This window comes from Parasteatoda tepidariorum, chromosome 5 (genome assembly GCF_982258835.1).
Source record: "Parasteatoda tepidariorum strain Cologne lab strain chromosome 5, Ptep-v5.0, whole genome shotgun sequence".
Lineage (NCBI taxonomy): Eukaryota > Metazoa > Arthropoda > Arachnida > Araneae > Theridiidae > Parasteatoda > Parasteatoda tepidariorum.
This window is the reverse complement of record NC_141759.1, coordinates 39,939,403-39,961,136: the sequence shown is the minus strand read 5'-3', so window position 1 is coordinate 39,961,136 and position 21,734 is coordinate 39,939,403. Positions and strand designations below refer to the sequence as shown.

General features: G+C 28.2%; 1 protein-coding gene across 1 annotated transcript in view; it reads right to left on the bottom strand.

Moving 5' to 3' along the window:
• The window catches only part of LOC107438055 (serine palmitoyltransferase 2), a 40,824-nt gene that overhangs the window by 4,580 nt on the left and 14,510 nt on the right, over window positions 1-21,734 (bottom strand). Inside the window, exons 4-10 of the mRNA XM_043045009.3 lie at window positions 19,290-19,435; window positions 17,327-17,545; window positions 12,760-12,865; window positions 10,083-10,302; window positions 6,563-6,689; window positions 4,260-4,395; window positions 2,294-2,423 (exon numbers count right to left, since the gene is read on the bottom strand). Of these exons, the coding sequence (XP_042900943.1) occupies window positions 2,294-2,423; window positions 4,260-4,395; window positions 6,563-6,689; window positions 10,083-10,302; window positions 12,760-12,865; window positions 17,327-17,545; window positions 19,290-19,435 (1,084 nt within the window). The remainder of the gene's footprint in view (window positions 1-2,293; window positions 2,424-4,259; window positions 4,396-6,562; window positions 6,690-10,082; window positions 10,303-12,759; window positions 12,866-17,326; window positions 17,546-19,289; window positions 19,436-21,734) is intronic.

Sequence of the window (21,734 nt, the reverse complement as noted above, 5' to 3'; positions counted from 1 at the left end):
TATTAATGGGTACTGTTCAGACACATCATTGGTATATAAAAATAAAAGTAATTCATTAAATGACATGTTTTTACATCGTTGCATTAAGATGTGTTTAAATAATCCCCATTCACAAAGTAATTCAGTTTCTGTAAACTGAAAATCTTTTCTGGGAGATTCCGAAAACAAATTGAAAATGCAATGGATTTCCTTTACACCATAATGCTGTAATTCTTCCGAACTATGGGGCATCCTGCTAGGTACAGGGTTGCCACAGTAAAAAATGAACAAAAATAGTTGCTTTTAGTAGCCTCAAGCATGAAAATAGTTGCCTAAAACTATGAAAACAGTTGCCTGAAAAGGAACAAAAATTTATCAAAAATAGTAGCCAAATAACTAAAATTATAGCTTAATTGTCAAATACTATTATTAGGACTGAGCGATGTCAAAAATTTTAAATTGTGATACATCGTCAGTTAGACATCACGATATATTGATGTATCGCAATGTAGCATATCGTTAAATCGATATTTCACGATACATCGATTTATCGCCCAGTCCTAACTATGCTCCAATTAAAAAAAGGTTTTATACAAATATAAAAGGTATACATATTAGAAAATAGTTACTTAAATAAAAGTCGAATTGCAATAAAATATTAATAGAAGGAAAAAACAATTAAAAATAACAAAACTGCCCCTCAGAGAGAAAATATAACAAGTACTTTATTAAATCTAATGGAAATTTAAATGGTTTGGCTTTTTGGACATAAATGATTGTATAAAAATGATTGTATATTGCTTTCTTTTATTAACGTTCTGAAAAGTAACATTCATTTTTGTGAAAAAAAAACTTCGCCAAGAGTAAAAAAAGTCTCCTAATAGTTGCCTATTCCTGAAAATAGTTGCTTTTTAGCCTTTTCAGGCAAAAAAAAGTCGCCATAGTCGCCTAAGGCCGAAAATAGTAGCAAATAGTTGCATTTTAGTAGCCTGTGGCAACCCTGTAGGTATAAATATATTGAACATTTCGATTTTATCCAAATCTCCCAATCTATCAGTAAGCTTTTTTTTTTAATGGAATTTAGTAAAATCCTTTAGCAAAACTGCGAAAATGCTTTGTTGAATTTTAGCATTTTTGAGGGGTCTTTTCGCATTTTGCGAAAAAAGCTACCGTAGCGGAAACCCTGTGTCGACCGCTCGGGAGGCCGTCTCCGAAGAGACAATCTCAAACTCATTTAAGATTTGTGGTATTTCCAAAGCATAAGATAGAAGCGAAGATGGGCTTTTCTATTCCTGATTATCGGAAGTTAATGTTGGATCTACAGACAATGATATTACAGATGAACTGAAAGGAGAGTCTGTTGACCTTACTTTGGACCATGTCTCGGATATTTCCTTCGATAGATTTTCAATTCTGATAAATGTAAATAAATAAGTTATCTTTCTTTTTATGGAATATTTTGCCGTGCATAATTTTTACTTTTCTAGCAGAATTTTTATTTTTTCACCTATTTGAATGTGCTGCAATCGCACCGAAATTTAAAAATAAGGATCGATATAGAAGGTAAGTTAGATCCACTAATTTAAATTTATATTTACTTCATTCAGCTATAATTACTTTTACTTTATTCTTTGTGCTTCACATTTAATTATGCCCAATCAAACATAGTTGATTATATTAAAACGAAGCTTTGCATCTTCTTCAGTATCGTTATCGTAACCAAATGTTTCAACAGAAAATAAGCACCTTTTAAGCACTCAAAAAATATTTTTAAGCACTATATACATTAACAAAATGAAAAATAATTTTTCAAAGATTTTTCATGATCATGATAAAATAACTAGTTTCTGGCAAATAACTCTTTCTTGATTATATTAGCCATAATAAAATGATCAAGAGATTTTTTCGGTTCAATATCAGAGGGCGGAAAACAAAGTCTTCAGTAGACGCACATCAAACATGTAAAATAATTAGCGTTTTCATACACTATGGACTGACGTTACGCTGAAATAGATTGTGGTTGAATGAATTGGGAAAACTTTGAATGAAAACTATGTGAAAAGCACGCTTTTGCATAATACGCGGCGAAAATCGACATGTTAAAGAAAAAAATTTCCTTCTCGAAAAGGGAAAATTAAGCACTTTTAAAAAACACCCAATAAAAAAAGCACCCTTAAGGGCCTTTAAGTAATGAAAATCGAAAATAAGCACCTTTAAGTACTTTTTAAAAACGCTATGCACCATGTTATAGTAATTTTTTTTTTTACTCAAACAATTTCTTTTATTAAAAAATAAATAAAGTTATTTCCTTTACTTTATCTAACATTTCCTTTGTGTGAGCAGCTGACATACAAAATCTTGCTCTAGCTGTCGTAAGTGATGTAGCTGGAAAACCCACACCTACTGTAGCAATACCTCCTCTTTGTAGTAGACGTACAAAAGCCCTGGAAATTTTTAAATATTGTTTCAATAAAATACATTCATTCACAATAAATCATTTACTTCAAATAATTTCTTTTTTATAATACTTTTCCACTCATATCAAAAGATTGTACAATAGAATCTTTATTCAATAAAAAGCTCAGGAAATACAAAACGGTTCGCTAAATTTGGTTACTCGCTAAATCTGAATATAGTGTAAAAATTCAAATAATTAAAAACAATTAACATGAAATGTTTCAAGATGATCTTAATTGAGAATGAGAAGAAAATATATATTTATTTAACGTTAATTATTTAGGGATGTAATTTTTTTAAATTTTAATATTTTTAATTAAATTAATTTTCTTCATAAAAATCATGTGTTAAATGTTTTATGATTCATATTTTCTACAGCTTCAAAAAACTGTTATAAAATTAGTAACTCTACAGCCCTTAGAAACGTCCGAGTTTTAAGCAAGTTAGCTGAAGTTACGCAGCGATTATATACAGAAAGACAATTAATAATTAACTTTTGATGGCGACCTATGTATAATACAAGAAAAAATGATTGCCGCCTAGAATAACGTACTTACATTTTTGTACAATGTGCACCATCCTTATTCTTAATTTTTGTAACCATGACACCCATTTTAAGAAAACCATCAGTTCATGTTTCAATAATGGTTCAGTTCAGGCATGCTTTACTAATTAATTATTAAGTCCATATACAGAGCAACCCCGGGATTACATTGTCTGTTTTAAACGTTATCTCGCTTTCTACACCATTTTCAGCTGGTCCAGGAGAATTGCATATACCGATAATGTTAAACTATCCAAAATTTTATATATGCCTTTTAAAGAACACCTCATTTTATATGTTTTTCTAACAGCAAAAAAGTCTTTCTTTATGAAGCTCTTATGGTTTTTTTTTTCTTTTAAGAAAAAGAGATTTGTTTATAAGCTGTTTGAAACTGTTCTGATATTCTTTGTCTTCTATCTCATTGTCCTTCTATCCATAACAAGGGATTTCTCTTAAGTCAAAATTGGAAAGGTGGTGGGATAGGCAAAGTAAAATTTGTGACTGGAATTTTCCAATCCTTTGAGGAACTTTACACTAAACAACTAGTTAAATATTTTTTTTTTTTTTTTGATTTAGTTGACTTGCAAGATGTTTTTAAAGCAATTTGCATATGAAAGTACTAAAACAATTGACTGCTACACACTGCAAGATGTTAAGTGTTCAAAGCCTTAATAAATCATCAAAATATTTTTACAAAATGTGATAGTTACTATGCCTACAGCACATTTTAAGCAATTTTGTGATAAAAACATCTTTCTAGAGCAAGAAGTTAAGAACTTTTACAGTATAACTAGCTCTGATAGCAGGTTTTGGATGTGTATACAAACACATATTTCCACTTTGTATTACGTTGAATAAAATATTATGATATAGATAATTATTTAATATTATAATGTAAATAATAATCTAGTATTACAATATATTAAATTACTTAATCAATCTATAATTATGCAACGTATAATGATTACATATATAACATATTATGCCTCTTGAACAGATATATCTACTAGCAATACTTCTGCTTCACAGAAACTAGTTATAAGTCACAGCTTTAATCGACTACTATTTTTTCTGTTTAATAAATTAGATTTCCTGAATATAGAAGTAAGGAAAAGTTAATTAACTGCGGCAAAAGAAAAAAAAAAGGCTGCTGGTTTGTTCTGTTAATAATTATTATAAATCAATGATTTTAAGAGGCTTTAGACCACTTTCGCGACAATTAATACTTTTTAAGCATAGCCATTTTAATGAAGCACAAAATAATGATTTCATAACTTACGCAATCTTGGATGGAAAATAAAGCATTAAAGGAACAACAGGTGAATCATCATTGCCATAAATTATAAAACCTTTCTGCTTCAGTTTTTGACGGAAGTAATGAGTATTTTTTTCAAGTCTTTGGATTCGTTTCATACCTAAAAAAAAAAAAAAAAAACCCAACAAAATGAAAGCAAATACAGTAAAAATATAACTATAATGTAACTATACAGTAAAAATGTAACACATGTTACATTAATGAAGCACAACAGTAAAAGAGGTAAAACATTTCTCTTGTTTTAATTATCATGAAAACTAAAATATCAGGGGTTAGTCTGTCTAGTTTTTTTTTTAAGCGGTACCAATTTTGCAAAAAGTTAGAAATATTTTGTGAAAATTAAAAATATCGTAAAGTAAGAAAATATTTTCAAACAGGGTTCCCACTAAATTTCGGAAAAAAAAAGAATTCCCTGACTTTTCCAAGTATACCAGGTAAATTTCAATAAAAATTGAGACCATATTTTCTTTCATCAGGAAATTTGGATTCATTTATTTGAAACGTGAAATATTAGATTTTCTGTGTAAAATAATATTAAATGAGAAAATAAACATTTCTGTTTGAATAAAATGGGAACCTTTAACAACAAACAATTGTAATAGATATTAGAATTACTTAACACAAAAACTGATTATTTTCCAGGTATAATATAGGAATATTCCAGGTTTTTGTAAGAAAAATGGCATATTTCCCTGACTATTCCCTGATTCATGGGGTTAAAATAAAATTCCCTGACAATTCCTGGCTTTCCCTGACCTGTGGGAACCTTGTTCAAAAATTGTCACTACAAATAAAAATCATTTTTGACTCGTAAATTTCTATACTTTGTTTTCGCATTTATTCAAAAGCAATTTGCTATTGTAAAATTTTGGGCTAAAAATTGTATCCAAATTTCAAAATTCATAAAAATCATTGTCCATAGTTAAATTTCAACTTGATTTTAATAAAAACGTGCATTTAACAGTACTAAAGTTATTTTAATCATAAGAACGTTTTCAACTGGGTCACACAGAAAAAAGTTTCACTTAGAAAAAAAAATGGTTCCAAAAAATTAAAGGTCTGTTAGAATAAATTTACAATAGTGTTTAAGATAATGTTCGAACTTCGACTTCCTGTAAAGTTTATAGCAGGAGAGCCTCGTCGCTTCATTAAAAAAAAAAAGCTTGCCTTGATATGATCGGTTAAGGTTACCATGTTGCACTATTTGATCAAACACGTGCTACCTTTTTTGTTAAAAGACAGCTGGCAGGAAAGCTCCTCTTTTCCATAGATTGCAACGAGAACGGGGTTTCCATGAGGATTTACTTTTTTATTTACCGTTTTTCCTTAAGTTGAATTTGTGAAAGTACCGCTAAACAGCAGAAAATTTACCCTGGTCAGACCCCTGAATATGCATAAATAAATGACTTTAATTATTTATTAAATCTATTGCATAAGCATTGTTAGTTTGGAAATGTGTCCAGAATCTAAATCGATTCCTTTAATTTTTATTAGGCAGGCTAAGCTAGAAAATAAATTTAAAAAAAAAAAAAAAAAAAAAAAAAAAAACTAACTTTTTTCTGAAAATTGCATAACACAACAAAATAGTGTCAGTTTTGCAGTAATTAAAGATAGCTTGAAAACTATCTTTTAAAACCATCTAGGAGTATTTTGTTAATAACTTTCTCAATTGAATCTTTCATTCGCGTCAGCTTCAATGAACTTTTTTTAATATTCTCCAATTATTTAATATTCTCCGATTATCTGGACCAAGACCATTCGGATAACCAAAAGACGGGAAAAATTTAAAAAACAGTTATAAGAATGTTTTTAAGTAACTACCTTTCACACTTTTTCCAGGCTTAGGATTGGCAATTGTAGTAGTGCCTGTTATAGCATATTACAAATGGCTTGTTTAAAAGTTTTAATTTTTTATTTTATTAGAAACCTTTTTCCTTAATCGAAACTACTTAGCACCCACATTGGAACTGTGTGGAATGCGTGAGGTTCTTTTCAATGTCACCAAGTGGTAAAGGCAGCCATTTTAGACCCCTTCGTGATATTCTGAAAATAAAGAAGCATTTTCACGGAAAACAAAAATTCTTTTTGGACAAGGTGGCTAAAACACATGGTCCTTCAACGAATCCGGACAATCCGGTAAAAGCATTTTCAGATAAATGACAGTCTACTGTATCTTCATTTTCCTCTGTATTTCTAACACTGAAGTAGAATCCTCAATTCTTATTTTGAATGGAAAAAAAAATTAAGAAATATTATGAAAATGTTACCTTCATTTGTTCCATCTTTTCCCATTATTATCTTCATAGATGTTAAGATTTGTACAGCAATTGCTGCTGACATACTAGTAGCATAGTAAAAGCTGTAGCTATGTGTTCTCAGGTGATTGATAACATCCTTAAAAGAGAAAAAAAATGCAAAATCTAGTACAAATAATCGCAATTACGAAATAATAACCACATTGTAAGAAGAACTATATATAAGTTGACAATCTAATAATTTTAATTATTATTACCTTTTTAGAAATTAATTCAGAAATACAGAGCCGGATTATACCTCTTGTAGGCCCTAGGCACAGCCGTTTATAGGCCCTCCCCTCCTTCCCTCTTTTCAAAATATATGCTAAAATTTTCTTCGTATGGAAACGTATTACGACATTTTAGATGTATTAATTTCAGAAATGACTAAAAGGCGTAAAGCCTACAGTGATTTGTACGATAATTTTGGTTTTCTTGTTCACAAAAATTTGTCAGAATCTGAGATTAAACTAAAAGCGCAAAATTTGGTGAAAATTTACTCATCCGATTTAGAGGAAAACTTTGTAGATGAATTTTTACTATTTTCAAATTTGTATAAACATAAATCTGCACAAGAAATGTTGAAGGCTCAAATTAAAGATAAACTTGTGAATTCTTTTCCTAACGTTCACATTGCATTAAGAATATATTTGTCGATTCTTGGATCAAATGCAGAAGGAGAAAGGTCTTTCTCCAGATAAAAATTGATAAAAAATTATTTGCTTTCCACAATGAATCAAGATCGTTTGGCATCGCTCGCACTTATGTCTATTGAATCCGACATTTTGCGTAGTTTGGAATTCGACAGCATAATACAAGATTTCGTTGAATCCAAAAATCTCAAAAAAGTAATATATTAGATCATAAGATTCTGCAAAATAATTTATTACCGTAAAATATTATATTTTTATTTGTATCTTCATAATTTTGTGCAAAATACACTTGTTGTTTTTGAAGCTAAATTATTTTTGTCAACAAATTTTTTTCTCCCAAGTTTTTCGTAGGCCCTAGGCACGTGGCTAGTGTGCCTATAGGTTAATCCGGCCCTGCAGAAATATCATTATCTATGTAGTCTTTATAATTCATTTTGCAATATTTTCTTAAAATTTTTTTAATGCAGTTCAAATACTTCTTTTCTAACTAGGAAGTGATTTTCACAAGTTAGTACTACATATCTAAAATTAGTGGTCAAAAGAAATTCTTTTTCTGTTTACCTTCTTGCAATAGGTTAATTTTCAATCATAAGTTACTGAATTTACATTATTAGGGTGTGTAGCATACAAAAAATGTAATAGGAGTAAGTAAAAGAGAAAATGGAAATGCTTAAGTGGATAGTAGTACGAAAAATAAAAGTAATCATCTTAGAAGCAAGGTTAAATACTCTAATTTTAAAGTAAATAAAAAACGGAGAATATCTATAGAAGTATAGTAGATTTTAAGATAAATTTTATTGCTTAATATTTTAGTTTAACATTAAATTTTATAGTACTAACTGATAATTTTCAAAAATGTTTTACTTTATTAATTCCAATTTGGTATAAATCACATTTTTCATATGCTCCTTTGACTACAAATTAAAAAAAAAAAAAAAAGAAATCACAGGAAATCTGCTAAGTTGACCATGTCTGTAAGGTCACCTGTCAAAGTAGACCTAAATAATCAAGTACCGAACTGGTAGCAAAATTAAATATTTTCCCTTTGATAAAACTAACAACTTGCCTAAATGTACCATCCAATATTTGTCTCACAAATGGTCAACTTACAGAAGCTTTACTATAACAGGGTGCGTAGCTAAATCTTTCAGCAAAAAATAAGCACCTTTAAAGTACTTTTAAATCACTCAAAAAATATTTTTAAGCACTATATACATCAACAAAATGCAAAATAATTTTCAAAGACTTTAGATGATCATGAGAAAATAAGTAGTTCCTGACAAAGAACTCTTTTCTTGATTATATTAGCCATTACAAAATGATCGAGAGATTTTTTGGTTTGATATCAGAGGGTGGAAAATGAAGTCTGAAATTGAGAATATCTTGCAAAATGCAGCAGAGTTGCACATGAGAAGGCAATAATCTTACCGAACCCCGAACAGTAGACGCACATACGGACTCACAAGTTTTTTCATCAAACATGTAAAATGATTGGTGCTTTAATACGCTATGGACCGACTGCATGCCGAAATTAACTGTGAAATCGTTGAATGGAACAATGCGGAAAGCACGCTTTTGCATAATACGTGGCGAAAATCGACATAATAACGAAGAAAAAAAAATTCTCATTTTTGAAAAGGGAAAATTAAGTACTTTTTAAAAACACCCAATGGCAAAAGCACCTTTTAAAGAAGCTACGCACCATGTATAAGATTAATTTATTTTTTAAAATACAAGATTAACAATACACAGGGGTAGCAGCAAAGTTTTTTAAAATTTTAGGGTAATTTTAGGAACTTTTTTCAAAAAATTTTAGGGGTAATATATGATTTTGCTAGGAAAAAAACAGATCACACGGTAATTTATTACATAACAGAAGATTATTACAATTCATCCACATTACAATATCATTACAATATCATAAATAATTGCAAGCCATAAAATAAAGCTCTGAAATTTATTAAGTCAAGAATGAAATCTCTAAAATGTAAAAATGAAATTTCAACTTTACATATTACATATCAGAAATTAAGTGCATAATTCAGGAACAGGCAAAAGTCAGAATAAATCAAGAGAAAAAATAAATTAACACCAACTTGGATTTTTATTTAATTTTTACCTTTTTAATCAAAACTTTACGATTACCCTTTACCTTATTTTATTAAGAAAAACTATTGTGTGATATTATTAGATTTCAAATCAGCAATTTATATTAGAAGTTAGAGAAAAATAAATTAATCATGATCATTTTTCTAAAATATTCTTGATATGATTTGTGAGATTCTTTTACTGCCCTCAATAGTGTTGTAGTGATCTTCAACACTCTTCCATAATTTCGAATGGTATCTTTGATTAGTCTAAGAGACACAATAGTATTCTCAGGGTGACTCACATTAAGCATTGCTTTATTTATCGAAAAACCTCTCTCAGGATCAAAATTCCCATGTGACAAAATTAAAACAGTTTTAATTAATGTAGTTTAATTCTTATATTTTAGATAATTGCTTTTTTATTTATATTTAGCCTATAACTCTAATTTTTTAGGAACACCAACAAAATTTTATCAGATTTTTAGGAATTTTAGGGTTTGCACATACTTTTAGGAATTTTATGAATTTTAGGGGGAATGCAACCCCTGAATACAGTAAACATTCTGCTTACAGTTTGTACAACAACTGGGGCAAAAGGAGAAGCTTCCCCATGCTAAATGTTATAAGCAAAGGATCTTTAAATGATGTTTCATCTTATTTTTCTCACAGAATTGGAAAATGCTGTGGTCAATTACTCGTAATTTTAGACTTTTAAAAGGAAATTATAAGAACATAAAAACATTAAAATACCCGAGATCCAGCTATGTATCCCCCAGCTGCACTGAAACTTTTGGAGAATGTTCCCATAAGCAGATCAATATCTTTGGGATCACATCCAAAGTAATCAACGACACCACGTCCTCTCGGTCCAAGCGCTCCTACGCTGTGGGCTTCATCAACATACAAATAGCATCTATATTTCTTTTTCAATGCAATCAAAGCTGGCAGGTTAGTAATAGTGCCTTCCATACTGAAATAAATATTTACAATCAATGGAAAAAAGTTAAAAAATAAACTGAATCAGTTTTATTTTTTTATAAAATAAAAGGAAAGGAAAACAAAGTATTAGAAATCAGTTTTTGTATTCATCAGAATAAATAGCCCATGTCAGAGTCAAATTCAAAGAGCTTTTAAAATTTCAAAAAATTAATCAATTTATCAAGGCAGTGAAAAAGGATTATAGTTACACAATTCAATCGACAACGCATGATGGATACACTGCCGCGCAATTGAAAAATCAAAGTAAGTGAATCACGATTGATTTCCAGAAAAGTGGCTTGACAATTTTTCTTTTTCTATTGCTAATGTTATGAATGCTAAAATAGAATTTCAAATAACTGATAAAGCAAAATTTTTTTTTGTAATTTTTTTTCGCAATATGTAGCTTACCATACAAAGATGGCAAATATTTAAAAATCTCAATTTGGAATTTTTTGTCGCTTGCGTTTATTTTTCAATTGCAGGCACTTAACTGTTTTGTTTTCTATGAAAATATTTATCTCAACTTTGGTTGATCTTGAAGCCAGGAAAGCGGTTCAACCGGTTCAGTTCACTAATGAGTTCACCTAGTATGCACAGTTGTGATGAACAAGCACACTTTAAAACTAGTGTTTGTTTACATTTGAAGAGGTGCTTAAACTTCTGCCTGATCTTCTGACTTAACTATTTTGACTACATTAAAATGTAGCTACCTCTCATACTTCAAGAGACAAAAATCCAAATTCTTAAATAAATGAAAAATATTTATTCAAGTAGAATTATTAAATGAGATATTTTAGGATAATTCAGGCATTAACAAAATTACATTCTTTACTATTTTCGATTGCTCATCTTTCTTCAAAGTTATATTGAGATAAATGGAGTTTGGATAAAGATTTAAAATATTTACATTTTCAATTAAAAACTTTTAATTTCAAAAGAATAAATAATCTTACCCATTGCATAAAATTAATTTGTATTTTTTTTCTTTTTTCAAATGAATGTAATATTCTAAATTTCATTTTACTACAAATTATTTTTTAACTCAATAAACCTTCAAGTATAATTCACAATACCTTTTATATCAGACTTATCAAATGCTATTGGAGAATCAAACAATACTTTTCACCTCTTAATGGTTTTCTAATAATAAAAGAGATCAAGTCTGTAGTATTGGAATGAGTTATTGCAAACATAGGACTGATATTACAATAATATTACAACCATGGGAGCCACTCTAAAAATATTTCAGGACTGAACTTATTTTTTTGACCAATCAACACAATCTAGAGTTGTTTACTAGAATTTTAAGAAATTTATAGCTCACCATCTCCAAAATGTACCATTCTATAGTAATAGCTCAAATATTAAATCAATTATTTATTTTTTTTCTAATTTTTTTTACAGCAAGCAAGATGAAACAACAGCTAACCTTATACATTGTTTTACATCACCAGGGGTGATTGTGAGCTCAAGTCAAAATTTAAGAAAACTTCTTGAGTAAAAAGTTTAAATCAAAAAAAATTTAAACAAGGTTTTCTCCTTTTTCTCAAGATTTCTTAGTTTACTTAAAATATATTTAAAATTTTACACATACCTATGATGACCTGGAGAAGAAACTGAAATTTACAAATATGTCTTTCTTTCTTTCTTTATAATAACTATTTACTGATAAAAAATTAATATTAATCTTGAATATAAGCTTATAAAGTATCTGGCTCTCCCTTACAAACAAATAAAATAAACTGTGTTTTTAAGTTCCACCTCTGAAAATTTGATTTCTGGAAACTTTTGTGGTCAATAATTTTTTGAAATGTCTGAACCTTCGACCGCCGGAAACTTCATTTGATTTTCGGAGGCACAATCAGCCCTGCATCACTCACTGAATATCCACTAATTATTTCATGAAGCTATGCATCTCTATTTTTCACTTCAGCATTATTTATGTCTTGTTTATTTTATTTATTTATTTTTTTAAAAGAAAAATAATAATCTTAATTTAACTGACCAGCATTTCAAAACGTTGGGGAAAAAGAAAAAAAGAAAATTGAGATACAACAATAGTACAAACTTTGTTCAAGCAAGAAACATTGAAGTTCAATCTCATTCTTTCATTACTGAGCATTTTTCAACAATTATGAAAATTAACAATGTTTACACTAAAATTTAATTTTTATTTGTGAATATTTGTTACATTTCTAAAATAAAATAGAAAATTTTATATAAAAAACCAACAGAAAAGAGGTATTAATTTATGAAACTTAATCTACTGATATTTTATCTCAAGACTGATTTCAGTCCCCAGGACTGAAGAGTGGCACCCATGATTACAACATCAACATATAAGTAAAAACTTAAATAACTCAGTCCAATAGTAAAAAACTAAAATTACAAGTTTATATCTATTCAAACATAATTAGAAATTACACATTAAAGAAAAAGAACTAACCTATAAACTCCTTCAACAATTATAATAATTTTCTTCCAGGGTCGTTTGGTCCTTGGTTGACCAGATACTATGGCAGATCGAATATTTCGTTCAAGATCTTTCATGTCTAAAATATAAAACATTGATATAAAATTGAATACAATAATTTAAGAAAGTGAAATGAAAAGAATAACTTTAAAAAGTGCTTTTACTTTTGAAAAAAGTCATAACAAAAGTAATTTTATTTGCTTTTTCTGTTTCAAATTGAAAAATTTTAAATTCATGATAACTTTGCACTTCAGTTAAAAGCTAAACTTATCAATGAACCCAGTTTCTTTTTTAGAAATTTTTAAAAACATTAAACATCTAAAATGGAAAACATTTTGGTGGATAGGATTGAAAAAGAGAGAAAAGCAGGGACGCTTCCTAACGGTTTAAGAATAAAAATGTGCGCTAAACAAATCCTAAAAAGGTCTGTATAGACATACAAACGGTAATATTGAAGGAGTTGATCTTAAAGCTTCAAATGGTCGGTTTAAAAGTTTTTAAAACAACATAATATTGCTTCTGGATCTGTGACAAGTGTTGATTAAAAGATTCCAGAAAACACGAAATAATTCTGCAATAATTTGTTTATTTGGGTCGGTTTTCCAAAGATAAGGATATTATTTTTTTAGGCAACAGTGATGAGTCACCTTTATGCTTTGGGCTAAAGTTGTATAAAAAAAACAAAACAACAACAGTAAAAGAAAACTTGTGCCGCACTGTAGTTTTGAGTGATATGGCAAATGGTGATGATATGACTTAAAAATTTAGCTATTTTAAAAATATTAAAAAACATTCTTAAAAATGAATTTGCAAATACATAGTGGCAACTGTATCTATGAAAGGCTTTATCAAAAGAGAACTAACTAATATTTACAGGGTATCTGCTACATTTTAGATTTTCAAATTTATGACTTTCCATGCTTAATTCCTAGCATTTTTCATGACTTAACGAAGTTACTATTTTCTCTGACAAAAACGCAACAATAAATTTAAAAAAGCATTATAATAACATTAATTGAAATTATAGGTCTAACCAAAACTGTTATATTCTGCATCTTCATATTTATAGATTTTAAATTTAAAAACAGAGTAAAGAAAGAGTTAAAGCAATAAAATAGCTGAAAAAAATAAAAAAGCAAAAAAAATTTTCTTTTCTTTTTTTCAGCAGAATCAAATTCTAAAGATACTTTTCTTATTCATCGGAAGGAAAGAAATACTCACGACTTTTCTGTTCTCATTTTGGAATTAAAAAAATATGCCTATGACAATCCTGCTTCAGCTAGAATTTTAAATTAATAAAATAAAAAAAATAATAAAAAAAAATCTGAAATCACAGAAATTTAAAAAATAATTCGCTCTAGAAATGATGTTTTTTCCTGAAAGAACACCATAATTTTTGAAGAAAACGATAAAAACATTTTATATTTGAATTAAATGTGACTGTAAGCAGGGATTCTGTTACAAATTCAGATATTCGGAGCATCATGGAACGAAGGGGGGAGGAGATAATTCCATTTTAAAAATTAGATTTTTCAGCAGCCTAAATCCATGACTTTTCATGATTTTTTTTTTTAAAAAAATATTTAAAATCATGACTTTCCATGATATCTCATGACTTTCCATGATATCTCATGACTTTCCAGGTGAGCAGATACCTAGTATTTATAAGCAGAAAGTAGATGTTCACAATCATTTGTCAAACACAGGTTTTTCCTTGTAGAGGATAGTGCTATATCTCACTTAAAAACAACAGTTAAATCAAGTTTTAGAGAACATTATAAAACTGAACTTGCTGCAAGTATAAGTAGTTTGACTCGTGTATTACAATCTACTAACGTTGACTGGGACAAAAAATTCAAACACACCCATTCCTCTTTACTCTGAATTGGAGCACAGGGCTTCTATCATACTTCACTCTATTTTATCATAGCTCTATCTCACTCTATTTCATGGCCGGATATTTTGCCTATCTATATGTTTTTCCTATTCCTTTCAATTCATTTACAATGGCCCTGCGTCAAGTATTTTTATATCTTCCTCTTCTCTATTGTCCTGAGTGCTCCATTCAAAAACTTGTTTCACTTAAAATTTTTCCGATTTACGTAGAGCATGAGCAATCCATTTCAATTTATGTTTTTTAATTTCCAGATTAATCAGTTTCTGTTTTGCTTTTCTAAGGATTTCTGCAATACAAATTTAATTCATAAATGACTACAGTCAAACCCCGCTATAGTGAACACGGTTTATAGTGAACGAAATATTCGGTCCCATGCCTTGCTATACACGTATAATGATATTTTTTGTGGATATAGTGAACTAAAAAAGTGAGGAAGTTGGATATTATGAACTTTTTTCTGTCTTCAACTGACTTTTTTCTCCATTTTTTTAAAAAATAATTTTGAAATGTCTACTTCTAAATAAGTACTTATACTGATTTTTAAAACCATCTATAGAGTGGAATATAGAAATAAGCATTTTTTCTTGTTTGCTTCTTTTATCTCACTTTTCCATCATTAAACAAAGGCCAACTCAGGCAGATGTATGGAAAAAATTTTCCCTGCATCAGCTAAAGATTACTTTTTTTTGTACACAAGACGAAGAGTAATATAAAATAAAAGCAAGTTAACATATTTTTTGTTACTAAGCATTACTTTTCTGTCATTTTTGTATTTCATTTTATTGGTCATTTATTTAAACAATGTATAATAAAAAGATCGGAACTATTAGTTAAAATTGCTTGCGGAACGGATATAGTGAACTCCCGGTTATAGTGAACCGAAATTTCGGTCCCTTTAGGTTCTCTACAATGGGGTTTGACTGTATATTAAATCCCTTATGTAATTGTAAAACAATTCACAATTTAATTTTTCAGGGTGGCCACTCATCAGGTTTAAAATTTCCCTGATTTTTCCAGGTAAAATTTTTAAAATTTTCAGGTGAGCATGTATTTTTTATTTTTTACAAGGTGTAGGATGGGTATTTACTTAAACTGTATTTTTTTTAAATATTTAATCATGGTGTGTAGCCAAATCTTTGAATCAAAAATAAGCACTTTTTAAAAGCTTTTCAAGCACTCAAAAAACTCATATTGAATCAATGATATTATTGAAAAACAAAAACTTTTTATGAACAGTTATAGCATTAAAAAAAAACGGACGTAAATCTAAACAATCAGTACCTTTCCCACATCACCGAGTGAATTCAACTTGACTTTGAACTCAGAACAAAAGTACCCTTACCCCCTACATCAAAAAAGTGTTAGAAGTAAAATAAAATAAATAAGAATAAAATTATAAATTAAAAACATTTAATAAGGATCTGACTCTATCCGAATTGGAGCACTCGGGTTTCAGTTTCGAGTGTGCGCGCATGAGCAAGTCATAACGTGGGTACGACATGAAGTCTGTGTGAATGATTACGTAGCAAACACCCCATTTTTCCTGAAATGCAGGGGATCCGCCAGACATCACTGAAGGAAGAAAAAAAATTATTCGTTAAAAAAAGCACTTTTTAAAAACGCCAGCTTAAAAAAGCACCTTTAAAAGCTTTTAAAAACGAAATCTCCCAAAAAGCACCTTTAAGTACTTTTTACAAACGCTACGCACCCTGTTAATCTTGAAAAAATAATTAGTTTTAACAATTTAGAAAGGTTTTGTTTTTTATTTTTTAATGTCCTGGTATAACATTAAATAGATGTGGAGACATGTTTAGCTTGTAGAATATAATAGTTTTTACTGAAAATAAAATGTTTCTATGTGCTACTTTAAAGTAGTTTTTGCAAAAAAGTACACTAAAAGCAAATACAGAGTGATCTAAAAACCTTGGACAAGTATTGTTAAACATAACTCAGTCTCGTCCAATTGATAATCCGAAAGTTAAGTTGTAAATGCCTTTTCAATTTTAATTTAGTAGTCAATGAGAAACACAACAAAATAATTTAAAAATATTAAGAATTCTTCTAAAGTTTAGAAAGTCAAAAATTCTGATATAAGTTGGAAGAATTTTATGCCTAAAACGTTACATAGAAGTAATGCCTCATTCGTGTAGATAGCAAAGTCAGATAAGTAAAAAGGAACAAATAAAATATTTAACCTTTAGAACATAAAAGATCTTAACTTTTAAACTATCAGTCTAATCATCTCAAGTTTGATGCTATTTGAATCAGCATAAAAACCTACATTTGACACAACGCTTCATGTATTGAAATAGCAAGATTCACTTTTCTCCCCTTTTCTGCCGAGACCCAAAGTGGAAGAAAAGTGGTGTTTTTTTACTACCTTTACCCCATTTTATTACTAACCATAAAAAATATGTAAACACATCGCCATATATTTTTTGTTTGTATATCCTTTTATACCTTATTTTTATTGTAATAAATAGAATATCTTAATAAAGCAAAGCAATATTATTTAATAATTCTTTAATAATTTTTTTTCACTAACTAGATTTAACTAGAAATGACGTAGCGGGAAAAAAATCCTTTTAAAAAAAAGCTAAACAAATATTAAAAAATGAAAATAAAATGACAACTTTAACATACCATTGTGTTTGAAGACTCTGATTTTAGCTCCAGAAAGTCGACAACCAAGAACAAGGGAGGCGTGGTTTAACTCATCACTAAGTATTAAACATCCTTTGGAAATTATTGAAGGTAAATTTGTGGAATTGGTGGCAAAACCCATACCTATAATAATGCTGTCCTCAACTCCAACAAACTCTGCAACTAGTTTCTCCAATTCTTGGTGATATAGAGTGGTTCCTAAAAATTTTTAAAAGTAAATAAATATAGAAACTTAAAATATAAAGGATCTTTAGTAAATAAATCATATTCTAGTTATAATTTAAAATGGATCAGGATGTTTGGTACAGTGTTAAATGAAATCTCCCTGAATTTTCAAGAATTTTATGATAAAGTTTTCATATTTTTTTTCTTCATAACATTTGCTTACATCAGGGCCGGATTAACCTATAGGCACACTAGGCACGTGCCTAGGGCCTATGAAAAACTTGGGAGAAAAAAATCAAAAAAAAAAAATCAAACGTAGTGGAATCAGAAAAACAGTTTTGTTTATCTGATTCCACTGCGTTTGATTTTTTTTTTTTTCACGATAAATTTCGCACTCAATAAATTCTTTTTATTCATAAATTTTATCATTAGTTTTTTTTTATTTTTAAAATTCCTTTGATCTTGCCTTGTTCCGGGTTTTAATATTTATGCTAGTGCCTTTTTTAACTATCGTTTTGGTTCGATAATTTTCAAGTGTTTTGATTTAGATTAATAAGTTTTCCTTTTATTTTATTGTTTCCCCCTCCCGTTTAATTAGGTATGAAATATATTGCGTTATTTAATCATTGGTTTTGTTTATATAAGTTAATTTAGGAATTGTAATTATTTTTAAAAAATAAATATGAGAATTTTGTATTTTTTAAACTTGTTTTTCTTGTCTAAACTTGTAAATTTTTTATTCTTTTAAATGTTATATTTCTACCATTTTTTTTTCTCTTTAAAGTTAGGAGTACCTTTCTTTTTTCTCTTACTTTATGCATTACACTTGTCGGCATTGCAGATAAAGTTCGATAAACAAATTCGTAAATTAAAATCCATATTAATAAAAGTGTAAAAAAAAAAACATGCAAGAAAATTTCAGCATATATTTTGAAAAGAGGGGAGGAGTGGGGGAAGGAGGGGAGGGCCCAAGAACGGCTATGCCTAGGGTCTACGAAAGGTATAATCCGGCTCTGGCTTACATTCATTAGTTAGTAAAATATTAAACAGTATAGAATAAACTATACAAATTTAAACTAAGTAGTAAGAGCACAAACAATATTGGACCTTTACTAATATTATCACTTCAAAAAGATAATTTAAAAATTTTCCTTGAAAAAAAAAAAAGAAAGTGTAATTAGCAACAGAAAAAAAAAAGTGTACAAAGTATTGAAAGAAAGAGTGTATTCTAGCAAGGCTGAGAATTGTAATCATAACTTATTTGAGAGTGCAATCTGACTTCTAGACAAAGGGAAACAAATAATACTTTTGGCTACTTCATAGACAGTCTTTGGAATGCTAATGAATTTATTTAAAAGAAAAGTAGGAAAGCAAGCATTAAACAAAAATTGCAACAGGATATAGAATTGTAATGAATGTATATTTGGCAACACTACTATCAGATAATAATGAACGACTTCTAATTTTTGGCCAGATAAATCTTATTCTATTTATTTTTCAACTATAGCTTTATTTAGAACGATCAAACAAAATTAATTTAAATATTTATTATTTAAATTAAAAAAAAAAAACAATCAATTTTGAATGCCTCAATTTCTTCATGTTAGAAGAAATATATTAGAAGAGCTTTAAAGAATGTTTGGCATATAAACCTTAACGCTAATTAACTGAAATGCCATTATTTTATTTACAACCTTTGTAATAAAGTACAAAACACACACACAGAAAACAATATAGTTAAAAATAAACTGTATTGAAATGTCCCATCATACTATACCCAGTTCATGCCTAGTGCTACAAATTGCAATTCCATGGTTCTGTATGGCTTTTCTAACAGGCTCAGCGCATTTCCCATTATTTTCTGCAAAACCAAGGTAATTGTATGAACCCATGTTAATGACATCAAATGATTTACCAGTGAACCTACAAATATTTCAAGGAAAAAACAAAGCATTCATAACTTAGTAGATAGACAGAATGTCACAAAAGATTTTAAAAGGTTCCCTTAAAAAAGGAAAGGTATTAGACTTACTACATATCAGGGTTCGTTGATTTAAATCAGCTTGATGTAAATCACGATTTAAATCAAATGGTTTTTTTTAAAAAATCATTGATTTAAATCAACTGATTTATATCAATTTTAAAATCAATACATATATTGATTTTAAAAGTTAAAAAACAGTGTTTTAAATTATTGATACTTTTATTATTTTCTTTTTTTAGTTTTAAAGATAATATTTTAAATAAATTGCTGTGTTAATTAATTTCAGTTAACGAAATTACTTTCTTTCTAGGTGTGTGTTAAACTCCAACACATTTGAAATTACATTTTTAAAAATCTTTTGATTCTTGAGATTGAAAGTACAGATTAAAGTACACATTTAATGCTATTATAGACTTGCATAGCTGTAGAAAGTAATTAATAGACATGAATTTCGAAGAAAAAAAGTTCAAATAATCTTAATTAAAATTCTACCTTTTGATTGAAACATCATGGAATAAAAACTACACTATATTTCATTGGTGGAAAATGTATATTTCTAAAGTTTGAGGTTATATTAAAAAGAAAAAAAAGGCTATGCCAAAAATAGAACAAAAAGGCTAATGAATTCAGATATTTTTTCCTGATATAGTGTCATTCTTCCCTTTCAAAGACTGTTTGAGGCAGTAGAGTTATTAACTGGTATTTTTTTCTCGTAATATGTTTACAGTATCTTTGACATTATCAGATTTTCTATTAAGAAATTTTGTGAAAAAAAATTCCAATGAGTGCATAGATTTTTTTAAAAATTTTTTTTAGCTGATCTATTTTGATATAGAATAAAAAATGAATATTTTAATATAAATATATATAAATTAAATATTTATTTATTTTTTGATGAATGACTATATTTATAAACACAATCTGTTACATTTATTTTGTCATATTAAAAATCAAGAGAAAAAAAACACAATTTTAAATTAAAATTATGATTTGCTAATTGAAACTTTAATTTAATAGTTAATGAGTCTGTCCAAGCCAAATTTACTACTGCTTAGGGTATCTTCACAAATTCAAATTTGGAAATCAACAAAGGAAAAACAATAGTTTCACAAAATACTTTTTTTTTAAATTTTATTTTTGTGTTGATTTTTTAATATTATTATTAATTTTCACAAATTATGTCTAAATTTTCACAAAATAAATACCTCTCAGAAAAACCTAGACAGACCACTTTCATTAAATTCTCTATTTCATCTAGTCTTCAAATTTCAATTATGTATTTGTTTCAAAATGCTATGCATTCAAAGCTATGTATTGTAATGAAAAATTATATTAGTAAGTCAGAGCTTCTAAAATATTCTTATAATATTGTTTCAATATTAATTTAATTTTGATTAAACATTTATAAAGTATTTTTAATCATAAATTAAAGTTCTTACAATGTGTTTGAATAAAAATTAAAAAAATCACGAACCCAGCTACATATTAAAATAATCGATCTACAGAAAGTTAAATGAGTACTATTTTCTTACTTAGAAACTAATAAATATTTTCGAATATGTTTTTTTTTCTTTATTAAAATGGGTTTTATTGAACCTAGTTACCAATTTAAAATTCTTTTTCTCAATGAAGAAAAAATGTTTAACATATCAGTTTATTGTATAATTACTTATATAGAACAAATAAAGATGAAATGGATGCCAACTACTCGAACTAAAACAACTACAGTACAGAATCTGTTATCCGGAAATCAGAAAACCGGAAAACCAAAAAAACCGGAACAAAATTCGATAAATTTTCCCGCAATTTAAAAAAAAAAAATTTTTTTTTTTTCCTCATAACATTTTAGGATTTTTTTTTTTTTTTTTGAAAGATGTTTACCTTACCATCATTTCAGAAATAATCATTAGTGTATTACCTCATCGTTTTTTCTTATTTTTAAGATTATTTCCAAATATATATATATATATATTTTTAGTTGGGTTTAACACTAAAAAAACGGCTTTTTGTAGCGATTCAGAAAACCGGAAAAATCAGTTATCCGGAATAGCAATAGTCCCGATTGTTCCGGATAATCGGTTCTCTACTGTACTTTTAAACATTTCTCAATTACGACTGCACAAATCTATAGTATGTAAGCACAGCAAATTAGTTTATATTTTTTAGACTTAAGATACCCTGATCCTTAAAAGATTTTAAGGTTCAAAATAATAAGTTTAGAGACTTGAAACACTGACA